The sequence below is a fragment of the Botrytis cinerea genome, chromosome 14 (genome assembly GCF_000143535.2).
Source record: "Botrytis cinerea B05.10 chromosome 14, complete sequence".
Lineage (NCBI taxonomy): Eukaryota > Fungi > Ascomycota > Leotiomycetes > Helotiales > Sclerotiniaceae > Botrytis > Botrytis cinerea.
Window position 1 is genome coordinate 980,990 of NC_037323.1, and position 18,867 is coordinate 999,856.

An 18,867-nucleotide genomic window follows, 5' to 3' on the forward strand; every position below is an offset into this window, starting at 1 on the left:
GGTGGGGTTCGTCCCCCTCATATAGAGATCTCAGTTCATGCATTTCTTCCTTTGCATTTTTGATAAACATTTTTCGCTCTGCTTTTGCTCTCCAGCTGGCCTCACTCTCTAAGTTGGGAGCAGCGGGCTGTTGTGCCCAGGTGATTACCTACACATGATTTGTGGTGGTTTAGTTGCAGAATGGCGTGTCACATTCCAGTGTTCCTTTTTCCGACGATTCGCCGGATTAGTCATTCATCGACTAGGCTCGTTAAAATATCACGTGGCTTGTGGCTTTGATCTTTGGGCCTGATTTGTTGCACATCTCAAGAGTGTCGTTCAAAGTTCTTGGGGTTCGTCCCCTCCAGAAAGTTTTGGTGAAATTCGGATCCTCTAAAGAGTCGATAAATTTGCCCAACTGATCTCTTGGATGTACTATTACTACCTCTGACTTGTTACATTATGGCCAATCGCATCTAGGTATGCAAAGGAAATCTTCAAGCAAGATATGAAATGCCTAGAATTTCTTAAAACGCCTGCTTTCCCAATACCTATTCTACCTAGGTAATTCGATTTGATGAAGGGGTTCTTTTGAAAATTGCTGCGCCGCTGAGCTGCATCGTCTGAAGTATTGTTTGGTTCAAATACATGCAGTTTCTTTGGTTCCTACCTCTTCTTCAGATGAAACCCGATTGATAAATTAACCTGGCCGGGTCAGCGTCAGCGTTTAAAGCACCAATGGCCTAGTTGACCAGCAATACTTTCTACTTTCTATGGAACGATGAGGAGCTATTTGTGTCGAAGGTCAGTCAGCAGGACTAAAGACGTTAATGGCAGAAGGAATCATATTTGCAAGTATATACATCTACTCACTGCCTTCTCATACTTTAACGTTCTTATCAATTTACTTATATCCTCTCTCCACAAACTCCCTTGGAGATTACTGCTCTGCAATATCAATTTAATTATATCTTGTCTCCACAAACTCCCGTGAAGATTGTTGCTCTGCGATAGCAATAGACTACATTCCAAAACGGAAAGAATTAAACTTGTTTGTACCTTTGATCACACTGGCAATTTGGCAACCTGGAGAAAGTGAAACTTATTATTACGTGAGTAGTAAATACACGAATACATCTAGATTTAGGTTCTAACTATATTAGTGTTACAGAGAGAGCTTTACCACGTGTTGAACAAACAAAAATTATGTCAACTCCATCAGTCTATAAGTACTCCCCTCTAAGGAATGAAAAGTATGAAATACGAGTGCTGTCTATTCTGGCTGGTCCTGATGAGTCGCCGGTGCAATGCAAGATGAAAACTATGTCTTTGGTGGACAAGTATATGGAAGATTATACTGCTTTATCCTACTGCTGGGGTAGCTCCCCGGAAAAATCAGTGATATGGATTGACAATGTCAGAGTCAGTGTCGGAGTCAATCTTGCCAACGCTCTCATCAGGCTCCGAAGAATGGGCATTAAACTGGTATGGACTGATGCAGTCTGTATCAAACAGAGTGACAACCAGGAGAAAAGCTTTCAGGTCCGACTTATGACACAGATCTACTCAAAGGCGAAAATAGTCTACACATGGCTCGGATTGGATTCACGTGGCTTATCAGCATTTGCCACGAATTCTATGAAGGACCTGGCATTGTCAAATCCACATCGAATCGACTCACTTTTCAGTCGAGCATCACGTTTGAGATTATCCTCATCCCTTAACTACGGCGTATGTTATCGGTGCAACATTCCAGGGTGTAAAGAACTCACAGTCTCGCTCAGAGACTTTTTCAATTGCGAATACTGGGCAAGGATGTGGATCATCCAAGAAATTGCTGTGGCATCTGACGTCCGGTTTCTGTGTGGCGATACTGCGTCCATTACATATGATCAACTAGCTATAGCCATTAAGTTCCTGAGAAATGAACTGAAATGTTGGGGCGGGGAAGTGGCATCGGCAGCTTCGAACTATCGACGCGTAGCAAATATTCGCAACATTTATCAAAAGCGCAATTTAGATCTTCGTCGAGCAATGGCATTGGCTAAGGACTCAGAGTGTGGGTGGCCGCAAGATCGAGTCTATGCCCTCGTTGGCTTTTCTAACGACGGTCCAACATTAGTTCCAATCACTGACTACGAAAAAACATTGGAGGAGATCTTATGCGATTTAACGATGGCTTTTGCTCGACAGGATGGCTGTTTCGACGTTATGTTAACTTCATCTGATAAGTACAGATCTCAAGATTTACGCCTACCTTCTTGGACTCCTAACTGGATATCTACATCATCCTGGAAAAGCCACATGCACGTTTTGGAAAGGGCGAAAAACATTCAACGCCCAGCGAATGTCGATTTTGGAGATGAAATTCGAAGGTTGCACACTCAAAGTTTCGATGGAAAAATGTTGAGTCTCATGGGAACACAACTGGATACTGTTCAAGATACTGCATGGATGACCAACTCACAAATAAGTTTGACTTCGGGTTACGGTCTTCAGCAGCCTGATCATTCACGAGTCGGAAAACCAAACTACAGTAAAGCTCAGATATTGAATTCGTTGTCTGTTTGTTTTCTTCAAGAAGATTTTAAACGTAAAGATGAAGCGATAACAAGACTTCTTTGGTATGCATTTTATTGTGTTCAAATGAAAAATATTCCCAATGGGAGAATGCCACCCCGAGATATCGAATCTCAGTCAAAGCATGCCTCAAAGCCACTCCTAATACACGGAAAGAGCTTGGATCAATGGGCTCTCTATAGCAAAAAGGAAATTTGGAAAAAAAGGCACTTCAATTGGTATTTTCGACACCGCAAACTCACATATTCTCTGATAGTTCTTATGGGAGTTGCGGCCATTGTTCTCTTTGCTCCACGCTACAACCTGAAGTCTGATGCATTGGGCATAATCAAACTCATTTGGGGTATCCTATTATTCTTTTTGTTGATCGCTGTATTGCTGGTTGGAGGATACGCCATGAAGAATCGATACGCTTCTCTGTTCAGTTTTGACGATGATGAAGCCAAGATTCTTGGAGCGTTTTGCAACACAATGAACTTGGTAAATTCATTTATGTTTTTGGGGGAAACGTTAAAAGTCACCGTTTGTAAGAATGGACTTATAGCCATGACTACTGAACGTACCATGGGTGGAGATGTCATTTGTTATCTGGCTGGTTGTAAGCATCAAGTTGTCTTGCGGAAGGAGAAAGAATTCGGGAAGTGGAGAGTTGTTGGCAGGGCATTTGTGCCAGTTCAGGATATTGAACGGATCATCCAACAGAAAAATGGAAAGGATCACTCAGGAAAGCTTAGGGTAATGGGAGAAAAGTTTACACTGGTTTGAGGCTGGGGTTTCAGGTCTCTTATCCATATTCTAGGCACGCGACGTGTGTAGAATCCGTTGAAAACGCAGCTCGCAGTAATAGTAATGTATATTCATCAAAGTCCTATGGATTCACGTTCTCACCATCGGATGGGCTTCACTTTAGAATTTACCCGGAGATAGGGAGGGGGTTCACGAGGAGAAAATTGTGTATAAGCTTCGTTTCTCAAAGGAATTGTCTCGAGAATCACGGAACACAATTAGATGAACGCATAGATGATATGACAGATTTTGGATCTAAAACAAGGTTGGAGAGCGTTGTGCTAATCAACGAAATGTCAAATTTCTGTGCAGTGGGATCTGAATCGAATCGAGGTGAGGCGAGGCGAGGACGTCGATTTATCTAATTCGGTGTATATGAAAGGCTGGGCTGTGATATAATGCGCAGAGTTTCTTGGTTCCTGTGTTCAGTTTAAAATTTAGGAGAGAGTTCAATATCTGATGACAACTAGAGCATTTAAGTCATATATATAAATACATGTTGTTATTAGCCTTTTAATGATGAGATCATAGACAAGATGTCAGCGGAGAAGTTGATAACTTGAGATGGAAGATTGTAGATTCATAGGATGTGCAATGGATATTTGTAAACTATATTATCAGCTATGTAGATATTCTACAAACTATTTGTTTGTAGAGTAGATCATTAAATTGCAGAATGTTTACAGATAATTTGTCTACCTGCAGTTGTTTATAGATGCTCCACAGATTATCTGCAGATAATCAGCGGATAATTTGTGCATAGTAGATTATTTTAACGGCTTTGCAGATAGTTTATAAAGGGGGTAGGATCTTCAACAGAGCACATGCATAGCTGATCATCTTCAAATTCTCTACATGCAGAATAAATCATGGGAATTTTCAAACAAATAAATTGTGGACTGTGTGTAGACAATATATTTATTTATAATTTATGAACAGTTGACAGGGAGTTTGTGGATAATTTATATAAAATATATGATTTTAAAGATTTTATGGAGTAAATATAGTCTTTTATAGAGCGCCTGCAGAGTAAACTATCTACAGATTACCTGCAGGTACAGATTGTTTCTGCACGGCCTACTGTGGACTGGCTCGACAAGCTGTCGTGAAAGCTTGCCGTACTAATAAGCTGGTACAAGCACGAAGAGATAGCTATGTTTCGCGAGCAGCATTCAATTCCAAGTTTAAGGCGTATCGATACAAATACGAGGATGCTAGTGAAGCCAGAAGAGATGCCCGAACTGAGTAAGAAGAGAATCCAGATAAACAAAAAGATCAAATTTTGATGAAGACAAGCTAAAGAGCGAACTGGTCCAGAAAGAGATAGATTGGGAAAGAGTTGCGGGTCGAAACTTGAAAGTCCAAGATGCTGCTAAATGCAAACTTAAATATTGATAGAGAATGAGGTTGCTATTCAAAGAGCAGCTCAACAAGTAAAGGATAGAGTGTACGAAGAAGCGCATGCGCAAAAAAGGCGCACGAAGAAAGCAAGTTTGGAATGCAACAGACAAGATCTTATAAACGCAGCTCAAAATAAAGCAACCGAAGAACGTGCTAATATGAAGAGGAAAAAGAAGCATCGATCACGAAGAGATGTCGCTCTCACAGCTATATATACACCACCCACGGAAAAACTTCGAGAGCTACCAAAAAGAGAGACAGAGACGCTGAAGAATAAAGGGGAACAAAGACTGGAGTGCTGTCCACCCCCTTCGACTTCGGAAAACGAAAAATTCTCCGCACCCTGGATCTATTCCGAACATTCAGATACGGTGTGTCAAGCAAAAGCCAAATTTGGAAATGGAATATATCTTCAAGTCCGTGATCCTTACGAGCGATCATTCCGAATTCCGGAATCCGGGGCTGAAGAAAATTTCTTCACGTCGCATTCCTCGTATTTGCACTCCTTTACGATCTGAAACGATCCCAGAACAACATCATGTGTCTGAGCTGAGATCATCTCAAGGGTTTAGACGAGAAATTGGGCGGCCCAGCCGCCGAGATCCATGAGCGGGGCGGATGTCATTCTGTCGTAGCAATACCTAAATGGATAGCCCTAGATGCGGATCCTTCATCCCCACTTTGTTGTTTCTCCGTGATTCCGCGGTATGTCGGCGGCTCGGTGAATTCCAATCTAAATACCGGGTGGTGTGAAACATTTTGTCACCTCGAGTGCATGAGTGACATCCAGCGGGTCACGTTATGAGATTATTGCTAGATTTTTGAGGGATCTGGGTATATTCGGGCCTATCAAGAATTGAGAGTTTGTCAGACATTCGTGTTACTTAGCAGACTCGGAGTATTAGGAAAACTCAAAAAAGATGGCGGTGCCTAACACAATTCTAAACCGCTTGAGAGTATCAGATACTGTGCAAATCATATGTATTCATAGATGATAGTATCTAATATCCTCAGACTATTGTGAACTTTCATAAGATGGACGGCAAGAATTGACCGAGTGTGAAAGTGAATACCTACGCATCTATTGCGCGATATTTTGACCTCTCATCTCAATTATTATATATCCTATAGTGTGTTGTATATTAGAAATATTCATTCTTAACCCTCAAGAAAAGTAAGATGTGATTTTTGAAATACGGCCTGGCCGAAACGTCTTTCCATGCTGTCGAAATTTAGACATTAGAGAGATACTTGATTGTTCAGTTTAAATCAGATAATTCTGGAATGCTTTGCAGCGTACGTACTTAATAAATATAGGCCTTTGATTTGTGACTTGCTTGACCCCTCGCATACTGCATTAGCATCAACTTATCTATCATATCACAATCACGAAACACAAAATTCATTTAAGTACAATAAGCAATATATTCATATACTATATACACACCGAGTAGAGTAACAACCTTTCCATCCGCTCAAAGACATCCAAACCAAGGGAATAAGAAGGCAATCGAGTCAGCAAGCAAGTTCTGTATTCCTATGCTTTCTCTCTGACAATCATTCAAAAATTCAAACTAAACGAGTGACAATGCAGATACTCAAAATGTACTGCTCGCTCGCGAAATAACTCAGGAGGTAGGAATAAAATGAACAAATAGTTGAGTGAGTGAGTGGGTGAGTGAAGGAATAAATAAACAACTGAAGATAAACAAGGAAAATTATGTGCAGTGGTAAAAAAGAAGGTACTCTGCGTTTCTCGTGACATCAATGATAGTATTGAGTGGTGTGTTGTAATAAGCGAGAGGAGGTTGGAAGATGTACTAAAGACATCCTCATGAACGAACAATCAATACAAATGATTAATTGACATTAAGCAGGATGTAGAAATCCCTTAGATTCCAGAATCATCCTCGGCGAACAACTCAGTAGGAGTATAGGCATTCCAGTTTGCGCAAGTATCCTCGAAAATATCAGTATCGCTCATACCGATCGCAATCGAGCTTTGAGACTCCACAAATTGCATTGCTAATCCCTCAGATGCGTGCCATGCGATATGGCAATGAAGAAGCCAGGAACCAGGGTTGTCAAGCTTGAATGCAATGGCAAGATAACCGTTTCCGGGGAGTGCGGCAACGTCACGACGGGGAGGATTGACGAGGTTGAAGTTGGCTGGCGACTTGGTAGCACTGAACACATCAGTTTCTTGAGCTACGACGTAAAAATCGTGACCGTGGAGATGGATAGGATGCCAAATGCCGAAGCCGGTGAGATCTTCGATGACATAGACGACCCACTCTTCATTGGCGTCAGTTTGATTGAGAGCGACAACGTTGTAATCAGTTGGGAAGATTGTCTCGTTGTTGAAAATCTTGAGAGTTGTTGGGGAGCTCCAGTCAAGGAGTAAACTACTTGAGTTGATGGTCCATGTGAAGTAGTTGGTGAAGGCGAAAGACACCTGTTCGTCGACGAGAGAGTATCCACCAACGTCCAATGCCAAGTGTGGAACAAGACTGGCAACCGGCTCATCCGCGCAAGTACCACGGGGAGTGACACCGACAGAGGTAGGATCTACGGTGCTGGAACTATCGTATCGGAGGATACCTGTGGCATTTGCTGCTTCCGAGTTGGATGAGCAGGTGGTTCCCCAGTTTCCTCTAATCCAGTAGTTGTCTGCTGCCGCATTTGCCTCAACGATAACATCGTATCTTTGTCCAATACCAATGAGAAGAGTATCGGTAGTGTAGGGCACAATTGGAACAAGATCGTTGGCAATAACAGTGAGTGTGTGATTATCAATGGCGAATTCGAAGTGACTGTCAATTCCAACATTGATCAATCTCAATCTGTATTTTGTGCCTTCGACGAAAGTTAACTCGAATTTCTTACCACCACCAACGCAGTTAGCATCAGTAGAAGCTGAGCAATCGTAGATGTTGGTTCCATTCATCAAAGTGTTTTCAAGTGCTGGAGGAGCACCTTGTCTAGCGGAGTCCCAAATTTCGAAAACGGATTTATGTGCCCAATCTTGGAGGAAAATTGCACCAACATCTTCATCATAGTCCGCAGTAGCGGGACCATTAATGATCAAGGGTCCAAAGAGTCCATCAGCGTATTGAAGAGAGAAGTGAGAGTGATACCAGGTGGTTCCATATTGAGTAGCTTGGAATTTGTAGGTCAAGGTATCTCCAGGAGCGATAGGACATTGAGTTACACCTGTAATTTATGTTAGTAATTTTTCAGTAGAAGACTGGCAAGAGTTATGGATGTAGGGAGGAGGAAATATGGGACGAAAAGGGAGGGAAAAGGGGGAATATTCTTGTGATCGCATGGTCACAATCTTTTAAAGACATACCGGGTACGCCGTCGTATTCGAGACTTCCTAGTTGACGAATTCCATGCCAATGAATAGATGTACCATTGTGTTGGAGATTGTTGGTAACGTCTGTAATCAGGTAGTTAGCAATGACAATCAAAGCTTAAAAACAGTGATATTTGAGGGCCTCAAGTTGTGAGGACAAAGAGGCTCTCTGAGTGACTGGAGACCTACGGATTATAAGATTGTCACCCCAGTCTGCTGTAATTGCAGGTCCTGGAACAGTTCCATTGAAGGTCATGGCTGAGCGAGTATAACCATCAGGTGTGATGGTGGAGTTCTCAACTGAAAGCCAGTATTCTGTATATCGAGTTAGTGATAGACTAGAGACTAGGAATTCGATATCACATACCTCTGGTGACTCCAGTATTAGGAGTAACATCATACCAGTTGGTATCAATGGAATACTCTCCCCAGCAAGATCTGGAAGTAGCCGAGTTTGCACAAGAGGCAGTGGTGCTTTGACGAGGAGCGAGTGGTGAACGAACAGCTGGAATAGCTGTTGCAGATGCCTGTGCAAATAATGCAGTGAGGGCAGTAAAGACTGTAGAATACTTCATGATTATGAATCAAACAAAGAGTGACTGGAAAGATTGTGTTCTCCAGAGAAGGAGTTGTAAAGAAAAGACTGTGGTGAGGATGAGATGAGGAGTGATGAGAGGGATTCTATGGCGAAGCATCTTGACTTTATAGAAAAGTGAAGCTCTTGAAATTGGACAGTCCCGTCAGCTTCGTGTTCACCTCTGAGCTTAGGTTCAAGACGTTGACGGCAACATAGTGAAGTCCGCTATTGTCCTGTGACAGCTTGGATGCTTTGTCGCCGTGCTAGGTTGCATTGCATGGGATGTATACGTACTCTCCCAACCCCATCTATGTGCAGTATATCTGTAGACTCATTGCTTTTGCTGCCAGTGACATATCTTGGCGAACGAATGCGGTAAGTCGAATGCATGGTGAGAACCTCAAGATCCATCTGAAATATTGAAGGGTTGAAGAAATGGACAGTGCTTCACAACCCGGAGCTATGCTAGCGCCATGAAAGACATTAATAGATTACTCCAGGGGAAGACAGCAGTTCGTGCCGAAAACCGTGGAGACGTATTCAAAGATCACCTGTTGTTGAAACAATTAACATTCGTCAATCCTTTTGGCTCTAAGGATTACAATATCTGAGCGTATCCAATGATCTGCATTCATCTCGGTCTCTCGGGGCCTGGTAGAAGAATTCATTGCTTGGAGTAGTGAGCACTATAACTCAGTGAATTATTGCTCACGTTGTGGTTGTAAGCCGCAAGGATTCATTCACATTGTAGTCAGCCACCTTTTCCTCATCGGTAAGTCCTCACACGTCAGTCACAATCGATAGGTTACACGGCGCAATTATTGCTTACTGGTGGCTGCAGGTACACACATCATAGATTTGTGCTAAAATATCACAGGTACGCCTCCTGGCAATTCTCCTCAGCCCGCAGCGGAAGGCTTTCGCCCCCCGGCTTGGGTTCCATATTTCATACCCGTTCGCAAAATAGATAATAAAAGTAGCTTTTTAGAAAATTTGGTTCAAGAATGATAAGTGAGTGGACTAATGAGCAGTAGGCACGGTCTGTTGAATTGGTGACATTCCATACTCAATGTGCCCACTCAAAAGTCTCTTTTCCTTGCACGTCGTAATCGCGCTGTTGCGCATAAAATCCTTCGGGTACCTTACCGAATCTGTAATAAGAAGCCTTAAGCTTTATTGAGTTAAGCTTGTATGAACGTAGATTTCAGATTTCATTGGCTCCCGTTTGCTTGAGCCATATCCGTATTGATCATCTCCTAAAATGCATCGAACTCTAAGAAAAAGGTAATAATATATGATGCTCTCCAGACCAGCACAGATTCAGTCCGCCTACTACTCGAATATCCCCAGAAAAATCGTAATCCAGTTGGAAAAGACAAGCAGAAAGTTTTTGGGGACCGTCTGTGCACCTTCATCTGGCACGGATTATGGTTAGTCGATTTGACCGAGCTTACGACGCTTTTCGATATCAAAATCTTATAATCACCCCCGCGAACAGTGTATTGTAGTATAGTGATGTAGTATTGTCGACGAAGCCCTAGGACCGGTAGTTGACGGTGACATGCCAAGACATACCAGGACTTTCTATCCTCCTAATCAAGATTGTACTTACTGATACTCAGTAATCTTTGTAGTGAAAGCGGAACTTTCGAATTGAAGAAAATGTCCGGCAATATATATTGTGCAGGAACGTTGGGCCGACTGCGTTTGTTAGTTCGACTAGTTCGATTAGTTCGTGAATATTAATTTATAATTCTTCAAAACATACAATTATCTTTAGGTTTCCGGGACCGTAAGAGAATGCCAAGAAAAGAGAATGCCAAGAATTTAAAGAATGAAGGAACCGGTATTATCTTGCGCACAAGCGTTGATAAAGCTAAGAGTTCGATTTTTGATAGGGCTTACGGAGTTAAACACGGATGATCGTGTATCCATAATAGATCGGAACCTTACTTCCTGATGGTGGAGCCACTGCTACGGCTAACTCCTCCCTACCGAAGGTTCTATGAAAAGTAAACCCCCGAATTTCCCTTCCCCCACTCTGTATAGAACTAACTACCTTAGCGATACGAAAGAGGCAACAATGAATAGCATCTAATATATTATCAAAACTTTGAAGACGTAAATAACACTTTAATTACGCGCCGAAAAATTAGGAACTCGGATCTCAATGAGCTGAAGCAAGAGAGTGTGTTCTCGGTTCCTAACGGAAGTAATGATAAACGGCTCAAAAAGAAAAGTAGCAAGGTACACCGAAAACAAGGGACTGCAGGGTATTCCACATGGTCACAAGGAATCCAATCCAGATGAGATTTCATCCCGATGAACCAGATGATAACGTGGTTCGGCTTAAATCCGAGGTTAGCTTTCAACTTGCGCGCTTGTCCTTATAATCCTTGCTGATAAAAGCATTGCAACCTGAATGTTCAGATAGGAATGGTTGTATAACGTGAAGGGGCTGTCAGCTCTTACAATGACTATTGATCTCGCTAACGTTTCTGTTCGGAGGCAACAATGAAGTTTAGGGGTACTTTAGCAGATTCCTTCATTTTGAGCCGGTCATATTGACCCCTGAACACCACGATGTTAAGTGATATCTGGCTTACAAACGAAAGATAGAAGTAGAACACGGGAATAAAGTGCTGCCGTTGCTCGTGTCAGCATTGTCTTCGATGATATTGAAAAAACTTTGAACGATTCCGAGACTGCAGAATGGATCGATTTTCTTACAACGAAATTTGAAGGAAGACCATCTCGTGTTGCCCCTGTATCAGTCAATATACTCCCAGAACAGTGTGAGGATTTGTGTCCATGACAGCAATAGTGTGAATTTCCTCTCGTCCCCCCTGATAGGAATACAACGCGCAATGGAGTCGTTCTCATCTCGAAAACTCGCATGGTCCTAAATCGTGAACGGAAAAATTGTGTCCGGCGAGTAAATAATGGAAAGGCCACAATAACAAATTCAATTAATGAAAAAATTGGTATGCATCAGATCCACACGCACACAACGATAAAAGGGTTTGGAGTATTTGGAGGTGGAGAGAAATAGAAATGCCAAGATTTAAATTGGGCAGCCAAGGAAATCTCGCAGCAGAATCATTTTATCTCTTATCTTCGAATGTTTGCACAAACAAACACGAAGAACATGTGAAAAAACTCGACTTTTGCCGTTTGGCTGATTCCCTATTTCTATCGATGGATAATTAGCATCTTTCGCAGGGAGCATGTTCAAAGACAACTATGACAAAGCGTTGAAAGGAGCTTGAACGACTAATTGATAAACAATGTGATTGAGAATATGCATCTAGACACCTACACTAATTTTGTTCGCATCGCCCACAACCAAATTTGGACAAAGAAATCGAAATGCTTAACGAGATAGCAGAAATGAGGGGATCTGAATAATGCCCAACGACAGACTGTTTTCAGATCACATCGTACCCATGATGCATCAGCCCCTCCTCGGTACATTCTCGCTTCTTTCCATATCGGTAGACGAGGCGTGGAGAGTCGCAGCGACCATATGGCTACTACCTATGTTATCTGCGGATATCTCTTTCTTTGTCACAGTCTTTGGTAGATATATCGATGGAGAAGGACCTCGATTTGTAATCTTTTGAACCTCTCAACAGTAAGTTGATACCACCAAACTCCACGCTAAACAAACAAGCAAATAACCATACCCCAAGCTTTCACAGGTAGTCCTTCTTCTTGGAAGTTCTCGTATATTGGTTCATCCTCCATTCAACATCGCCATCCTTATTCTCCAACGTTCCTCCTCTAATTTCAAAGCATCTCATCGTCATACGAGGTCCAACTTCTGCGAGTTCCACATTTTGGTATCCTGTCTTAACGAACACGTGGTGTCGAACTTCGATACTATCTTCAATATTCTTGAATGTGACAACTCTGCTTCCGATTTTCGTTTTGTTTGTAATCGCTTCTCTTGGGGGGAATATATGTTTCAAGATTTTGACGATTCGAAGACCCAATCTTGACGTAAAGCCTTCAAAGATTAGATGGGGATAAGACTCGCTGACCGTACCACGGGAGCTGTTGGGAATGTCATGGCGCAAAACAACATTGTGTAGAGAGAATGATATCGTGGGTCCATGCGGGAAGTGAGATAGTGTCAAGGCTGTTGGTGTACCACGATGTTCATGGAGGAGGATGATATCGGAAAGTCCAGATGCTTGGGCGGATGTAATTAGACTTGGTAGAATAAGATTTCCTCGATTTAGACGGATTGACGTTGGGATCAATAATCTGATCTCTTTTGCAAAGGCAGAAAGTCTTGATGAAGGATCTCTTGAAGTTGTGATCAGTACTCTAGGATCAACGATTCCAGAAAGTTGAGCGTATTCATCATCCAAGTCAAGTTCCTCGTTTGCTGTCAAATCTGGCCGGGATTCATCATATTTATAGTCTTCTCGTAGTTTTTTATCATTCGCAATCGATGGATCTAGGGGCTTGCCTGATGCTAGAGAAGCTCGAAGCTTTGCGCGCTTTTCACTGATCTCAGCATCTCGAAGGGTTAAGGCTCTTCGGTAGAGGTAATCTCGTCGCTGTCGAGCTTGTTTGCGCTGCAGAACATGTATTAGCCAGTCTGATTGGAAACAATACTGCGGGGAAATATATGACAATTGACATGAACACAACTTACAATCATTTTCACAATGGTTTTCCAACTTCAGGAGAGTTTGTGTGTTGAAGGAGAAGGGGGGAATATGAAGCTTTTTGGTGAGGTAGTTAGAGCAGAAAAAAAAAGTTTCTATCACAAACCTTTATCGGTTGGTATCGGTATCGGTATCAGCACGCTAAGCACCCAAATAGCAATGTCACTTAAGTTATTAGTAAATGTGAAATCCCACAATCAAAAAAGCAACTGTGCATCTCTTCTCGAGTACTCCACCAACCCAACCAACATTGGTAAAATAAGTTCTGGGCCCCCTCACTGTTATACAAGAGATATCACACTCCTGCAGGACAAGTTGCGAATCACAGTCAAAGTTACGATAATGACTTGAAAGTCTTGTCCGGCTTTCAAGAATATCTCCAAACCCTTTGCGCCGCCCTCCCGCCACAAAGGCTACCTCCACAAACATAAGGAATTTATCCAATCTATTGTGAGTATGAATTTTTTCCTGTATTGTAGCGGGATCCTCAATGGTCGATCTTGATGTCTTCTGCTGTTCTCCCGAACTACAGCTGTTCTAACCTTTACCATTTTGTGTAGTATCTAGACATACTGTCATCATGGAAAGCGCTTTCGCCCACGTTGGGAACCACCTCATATCCGATTCTGCTGCAGCAATCAACGCCGGTGCAGATGATCTCTCCAACATTGATCCGGATGAAAGCTTATTATATGGTCAATACGGAGGTCATGGCGGTTTGGGATCCAGCAGAAGAAGAAGCGATGATGATGACAACGAGACTGAAGTATTCGACGACGATGATAACGAGAGCCTTGCAAGTGTTCCAGTCGATGGCATGAAAACTCTTGGGCTCCGAGGTCTTGAGGATGAGAAGGAACTACCAGCACACGCATGCGCGTAAGTTGAACTATCAACAATCTAAATTGTCCTGAGCTGGGCTGATTTGATGTGTAGATACTGTGGAATTCACTCTCCAAGCTGTGTGGTTAAGTGCTTGGGATGCAACAAATGGTTTTGCAGTGCCCGTGGAAATGCTACATCTTCGCATATTGTCAATCACCTTGTCCGCGCAAGACATAAGGAAGTTCAATTGCACCCAATGTCGACCCTCGGAGACACTGTACTGGAATGCTACAACTGCGGTATAAAAAATGTTTTTCTCCTCGGCTTTATTCCTGCGAAATCGGATACAGTTGTGGTTCTTCTATGTCGTCAACCCTGCGCCTCCGCTCCATCTTCGAAGGATATGAGTTGGGATGTGTCCAAATGGCAACCGCTGATAGAGGATCGATCCTTTTTGTCTTGGCTTGTCTCTCTTCCTACGGACGCAGAACAGCTTCGCGCCCGACATCTCACGCCGCCAATGATTGCGAAGTTGGAGGAGATGTGGAAGGATAATGTTAACGCTACCCTTTCCGATTTGGAAAAGGCTGCTGGAATTGATGATGATCCAGCCCCTGTCCTTCTTAAATACGATGATGCCTATCAGTATCAAAATGTCTTCGGGCCTTTAGTCAAGATTGAGGCAGATTACGACCGCAAGCTTAAGGAAGCTCAATCTGAAGATGGTTTAATTATCCGTTGGGATTATGGTTTGAATAACAAACACTTGGCCAGTTTCATTCTTCCAAAGATAGAGCTTGGCGATGTAAAGCTCGCTGTAGGCGATGAGATGCGACTTAAGTACAAAGGAGAGCTACGACCTGTCTGGGAGGGTGTTGGATATGTGGTCAAAATTCCGAATAATCAATCTGATGAAGTTACCATCGAACTCCGAAAGGTTGGCAACGATAAATCAGTCCCAACGGAATGCACCCACAACTTTTCTGCCGATTATGTCTGGAAAGCAACATCATACGACCGCATGCAATTTGCTATGAAGACTTTCGCCGTAGACGAAATGAGTGTATCAGGATACATTTTCCACAAACTTCTTGGTCACGAGGTGGCTGCCGCTCCAATGAAAATTCAAATGCCCAAGAAATTCAGCGTTCCTGGTCTACCAGAATTAAATAGCAGTCAAATTAGCGCCGTCAAAAGCGTATTGCAAAAGCCTTTGAGTCTTATTCAAGGACCTCCGGGAACTGGAAAGACAGTCACATCCGCTACAGTTATTTATCATTTGGCTAAGGTCAATGGTGGACAAGTTCTTGTATGTGCTCCTTCTAACGTTGCCGTCGATCAACTTTGTGAGCGTATACATCGAACTCAACTTAAGGTTGTTCGTCTCACAGCCAAATCCCGTGAAGATGTCGAGTCATCTGTTGGGTTTCTCTCTTTGCATGAGCAGGTCCGCATGAATGACAGCAATCACGAATTGGCCAAACTTACTCAGTTGAAGAGCGAGTTGGGAGAATTGTCAAGTCAAGATGAGAAGAAGTTCAAGGCATTGACAAGAGCTGCCGAACGCGAGATTTTGAGCAACGCTGATGTTATTTGCTGTACTTGTGTTGGAGCTGGAGACCCAAGGCTTGCCAAAATGAAATTCAGAACAGTCCTCATTGATGAATCTACTCAATCCGCAGAACCAGAATGTATGATTCCACTTGTTCTGGGATGCAAACAAGTGGTCCTGGTTGGAGATCATCAACAATTGGGTCCCGTCATCATGAACAAGAAGGCTGCAAAGGCAGGTTTAAACCAGTCACTCTTCGAGCGTTTAGTCCACCTCGGCCTCAACCCCATCCGACTTAATGTTCAGTATCGTATGCACCCATGTCTTTCTGAATTTCCGTCTAACATGTTCTACGATGGTTCTCTACAAAACGGTGTCACAATGCAACAACGACTTCGTCGTGACGTTGATTTCCCTTGGCCTGTAGCCGATACACCCATGATGTTCTGGTCCAATCTTGGTAATGAGGAGATCTCTGCTTCGGGCACTTCTTATCTCAACAGAACTGAGGCTTCGAATGTTGAGAAGATCGTTACTCGATTTTTCAAAGCTGGAGTACAACCCGGAGATATTGGCGTTATCACCCCATATGAAGGTCAACGCAGTTATGTCGTGACATCTATGCAAAATGCGGGTTCTTTCAAGAAAGAGCACTATAAGGAGGTCGAGGTCGCTTCTGTAGATGCCTTTCAAGGACGAGAGAAGGATTTCATCATTCTTTCTTGTGTAAGATCTAACGATCATCAAGGTATTGGTTTCTTGAGTGATCCTAGACGTCTCAATGTAGCTTTGACACGTGCCAAGTACGGTCTTGTCATTGTTGGCAATCCAAAAGTTTTGTCAAAGCATCCTCTCTGGCATTACTTGTTGCAGCACTTCAAGGATCGTAGCTGTCTTGTTGAAGGCCCACTTTCAAACTTGCAAACATCGCTTCTACAATTTAGTCGTCCAAAGACAACCTACCGTGGTCCACAACGTTATCAAATGGGATTGCCCAACAACGGCCGAAATGGCAATAACAAAGCTCCTCCACTACAGGATTTCACTGATACTGGTTCGATGATGAGTTCTGCTTTGGATGACGTTTCTTCGGTTCACTCATCCCATCTCGGCGGTGTGGGTGTCGGATCTGCTTATCCTGCCGGCTTTGGTAACTTCCCTCTCACTGGTCTTGACAACTGGCCTGGTCTTGATTCACGAGGCCCACGTGCCAATGGTCAAAAGGGTCGTGGGCGTGGGCCTGAGAGCATAGCTGGAGAATCTGTTGCTGCTAGTGAGTTCACTGATGTCACAAGCAGCAGCGTCACAGATGGCAGAGGCATTGGGCAAGGAGGTGTTAGCCTCGGTGTCAGCGTCCACGAAGGACAAAAGCAAACTAGTTTGAGTCAATCTGACCGCTTGAAGCGATACGTCGAATCAGGTGGCCGCATTGCTGATTATAAAACTGGTGATGCTGGTAGTGTCTTTGGCACGAGCTCTTTACTAAGTGGTCGTCGTTTTGATGACGATGAAAAGAGTGTCTCTACGGCATTTGCAAGCCAGATCGGAGGAGGTTATGACTGATTCTACATTGACAAGGTCCATTCTCATAGGACATCATAATCATGATATACTAAGGATATTCCTTCCGGATCAGCAGATGGCTCTTCGCTGCTCTGTGCGGCCAGCAACCAATATCGAATTTCATCGATCTATACTTCATCGATAATCGACCTTCCAAGTGTCGTACCTACAAATTTAGGGCGTGACAATCTATACATATATCATATGTAGGGAGGTTTTTACTGCAAGCATGAAATGCCAACCAAGCAGACTTCTAAAGTGTCGAAGGAGAGAAGATGAGAGTGGTGCCAAATTTAGATTGTTTATGGCTGTAGGGAGATTGCTTTATAGGGGAGAGGATATTTTGACGGTGGCGGGTGTGGTTGTTCTAAACGAGAGACAGAAATCTTTTGGTGGTGAGGTTCATGATCTTATTCAGCATGTCATATTGTAACATTCACCCCTCGAGCTGATGCTTATGGAGAAGAATGCTATCAACATTAGCTTTGGTTTATGTCCACGCATGCAAACAAGATAGATACTGGCACATTTGCAGTACCTTAGAATTTAAACCCCTTGCTAGCAATGTCGTACCTAAAGGTGATCCTGTGTAAAACGTATTTTATCTTGACCCATCACTCCAATTTCCATAGAAGGCCCATGTTGCAAACGCGTCTGTTAGTCGTGAGTTTTCACGTCTCACATTTGGAGATTCATTTTAGAAAGCAAAAATTCCTTGACTAATGGGCTTATAGAAAAACCAACAATCACTACCAAAATCGCTGCATACGCCGCTGTCGCAACTAGCAATCTCTTTGCCACCCAGTCACTCTCCTCCTGTTTCAAGAACTAGAGCAAGAATTTTAATAGCGACAGACGAGATGATTGTACTTCGCAGTTGTAAACTATCAGTGGCATCGGAGTTGTTGGAGCGATTGTACCTGGGTCTTAAAATGCCTATCTACAAATTTGAAGATTCTTTTCCTCTGAGCACAACTTATCGTGACCGGAAACGACACTGACTGATTTTGCTTTAGTAAAGCTAGGCTGTGTACTTTTATCATTAGTGAACAATGTAGGTGTAGAGGACTTCATCAACTGCAGTATTTAACTCTGTCAGCTCGTTTGCGGCCCCTGAAACTTTAGCATCCTTTGTCAAGTCCGCCTTCGCGAGCGGTCTAAATTGTTCGCACATCAAAACCCAGTAGGGTTTCCAAAGTTTTTATCGCCATACACTCTTCACAGTTGCCCATTGTTATTTTCTGACTATCTACTCCAAGTATCCTGGCTATCATATTCATCCCCTTGATGGCCCATTGTCTTTCTTTGTGTGCAATGACTGCAATGCTTCTCGTGAGTGAAATCATTAATAAGCAGTTTCTCCTTCTAATTCTTGATGTTTAGAAATCAAGTTTCTACCGTTCTGTGGCTTCATAAAGATGTTGTGCATGCCTGTGGATAAATTAAGTGGTGTTTGGAATGTCACGGAGGGCTGGTTGAAACCAAAAGTATAAAGCAATCTTCAATAGCAGGATTAGCACACTGGAATCCCTTGAACCTGACACAGTTGGAGCCGATCGATGATTAA

The 18,867-nt window shown here is 43.0% G+C and overlaps 4 protein-coding genes across 4 annotated transcripts; 2 read left to right on the plus strand and 2 right to left on the minus strand.

The window, feature by feature from the left end:
• Window positions 1-355: 355 nt before the first annotated feature.
• On the plus strand, window positions 356-3,810 carry BCIN_14g02500 (hypothetical protein). Its single transcript, XM_024697102.1, has 2 exons — window positions 356-1,091; window positions 1,143-3,810. The coding sequence occupies exon 2, from the start codon at window positions 1,186-1,188 to the stop codon at window positions 3,322-3,324; it is 2,139 nt and encodes a 712-aa protein (XP_024552916.1). The 5' UTR covers window positions 356-1,091; window positions 1,143-1,185; the 3' UTR covers window positions 3,325-3,810.
• A 2,392-nt stretch (window positions 3,811-6,202) lies between these two features.
• Window positions 6,203-8,748, minus strand: Bclcc2. The gene is made up of 4 exons (XM_001553136.2): window positions 8,472-8,748; window positions 8,294-8,419; window positions 8,099-8,188; window positions 6,203-7,959 (listed from the first exon to the last, which is right to left on the minus strand). Exons 1-4 carry the CDS (start codon window positions 8,677-8,679, stop codon window positions 6,638-6,640), a joined length of 1,746 nt encoding a protein of 581 aa, XP_001553186.1. The 5' UTR covers window positions 8,680-8,748; the 3' UTR covers window positions 6,203-6,637.
• A 2,966-nt stretch (window positions 8,749-11,714) lies between these two features.
• On the minus strand, window positions 11,715-13,418 carry Bcimp4. Its single transcript, XM_024697103.1, has 3 exons — window positions 13,348-13,418; window positions 12,001-13,267; window positions 11,715-11,873 (listed from the first exon to the last, which is right to left on the minus strand). Exons 1-2 carry the CDS (start codon window positions 13,351-13,353, stop codon window positions 12,377-12,379), a joined length of 897 nt encoding a protein of 298 aa, XP_024552917.1. The 5' UTR covers window positions 13,354-13,418; the 3' UTR covers window positions 11,715-11,873; window positions 12,001-12,376.
• Window positions 13,419-13,585: 167 nt separating this feature from the next.
• Bcnam7 lies at window positions 13,586-17,849 on the plus strand. The gene is made up of 3 exons (XM_024697104.1): window positions 13,586-13,810; window positions 13,921-14,239; window positions 14,297-17,849. The coding sequence occupies exons 2-3, from the start codon at window positions 13,941-13,943 to the stop codon at window positions 17,298-17,300; spliced, it is 3,303 nt and encodes a 1,100-aa protein (XP_024552918.1). The 5' UTR covers window positions 13,586-13,810; window positions 13,921-13,940; the 3' UTR covers window positions 17,301-17,849.
• The last annotated feature ends 1,018 nt before the right edge of the window (window positions 17,850-18,867 follow it).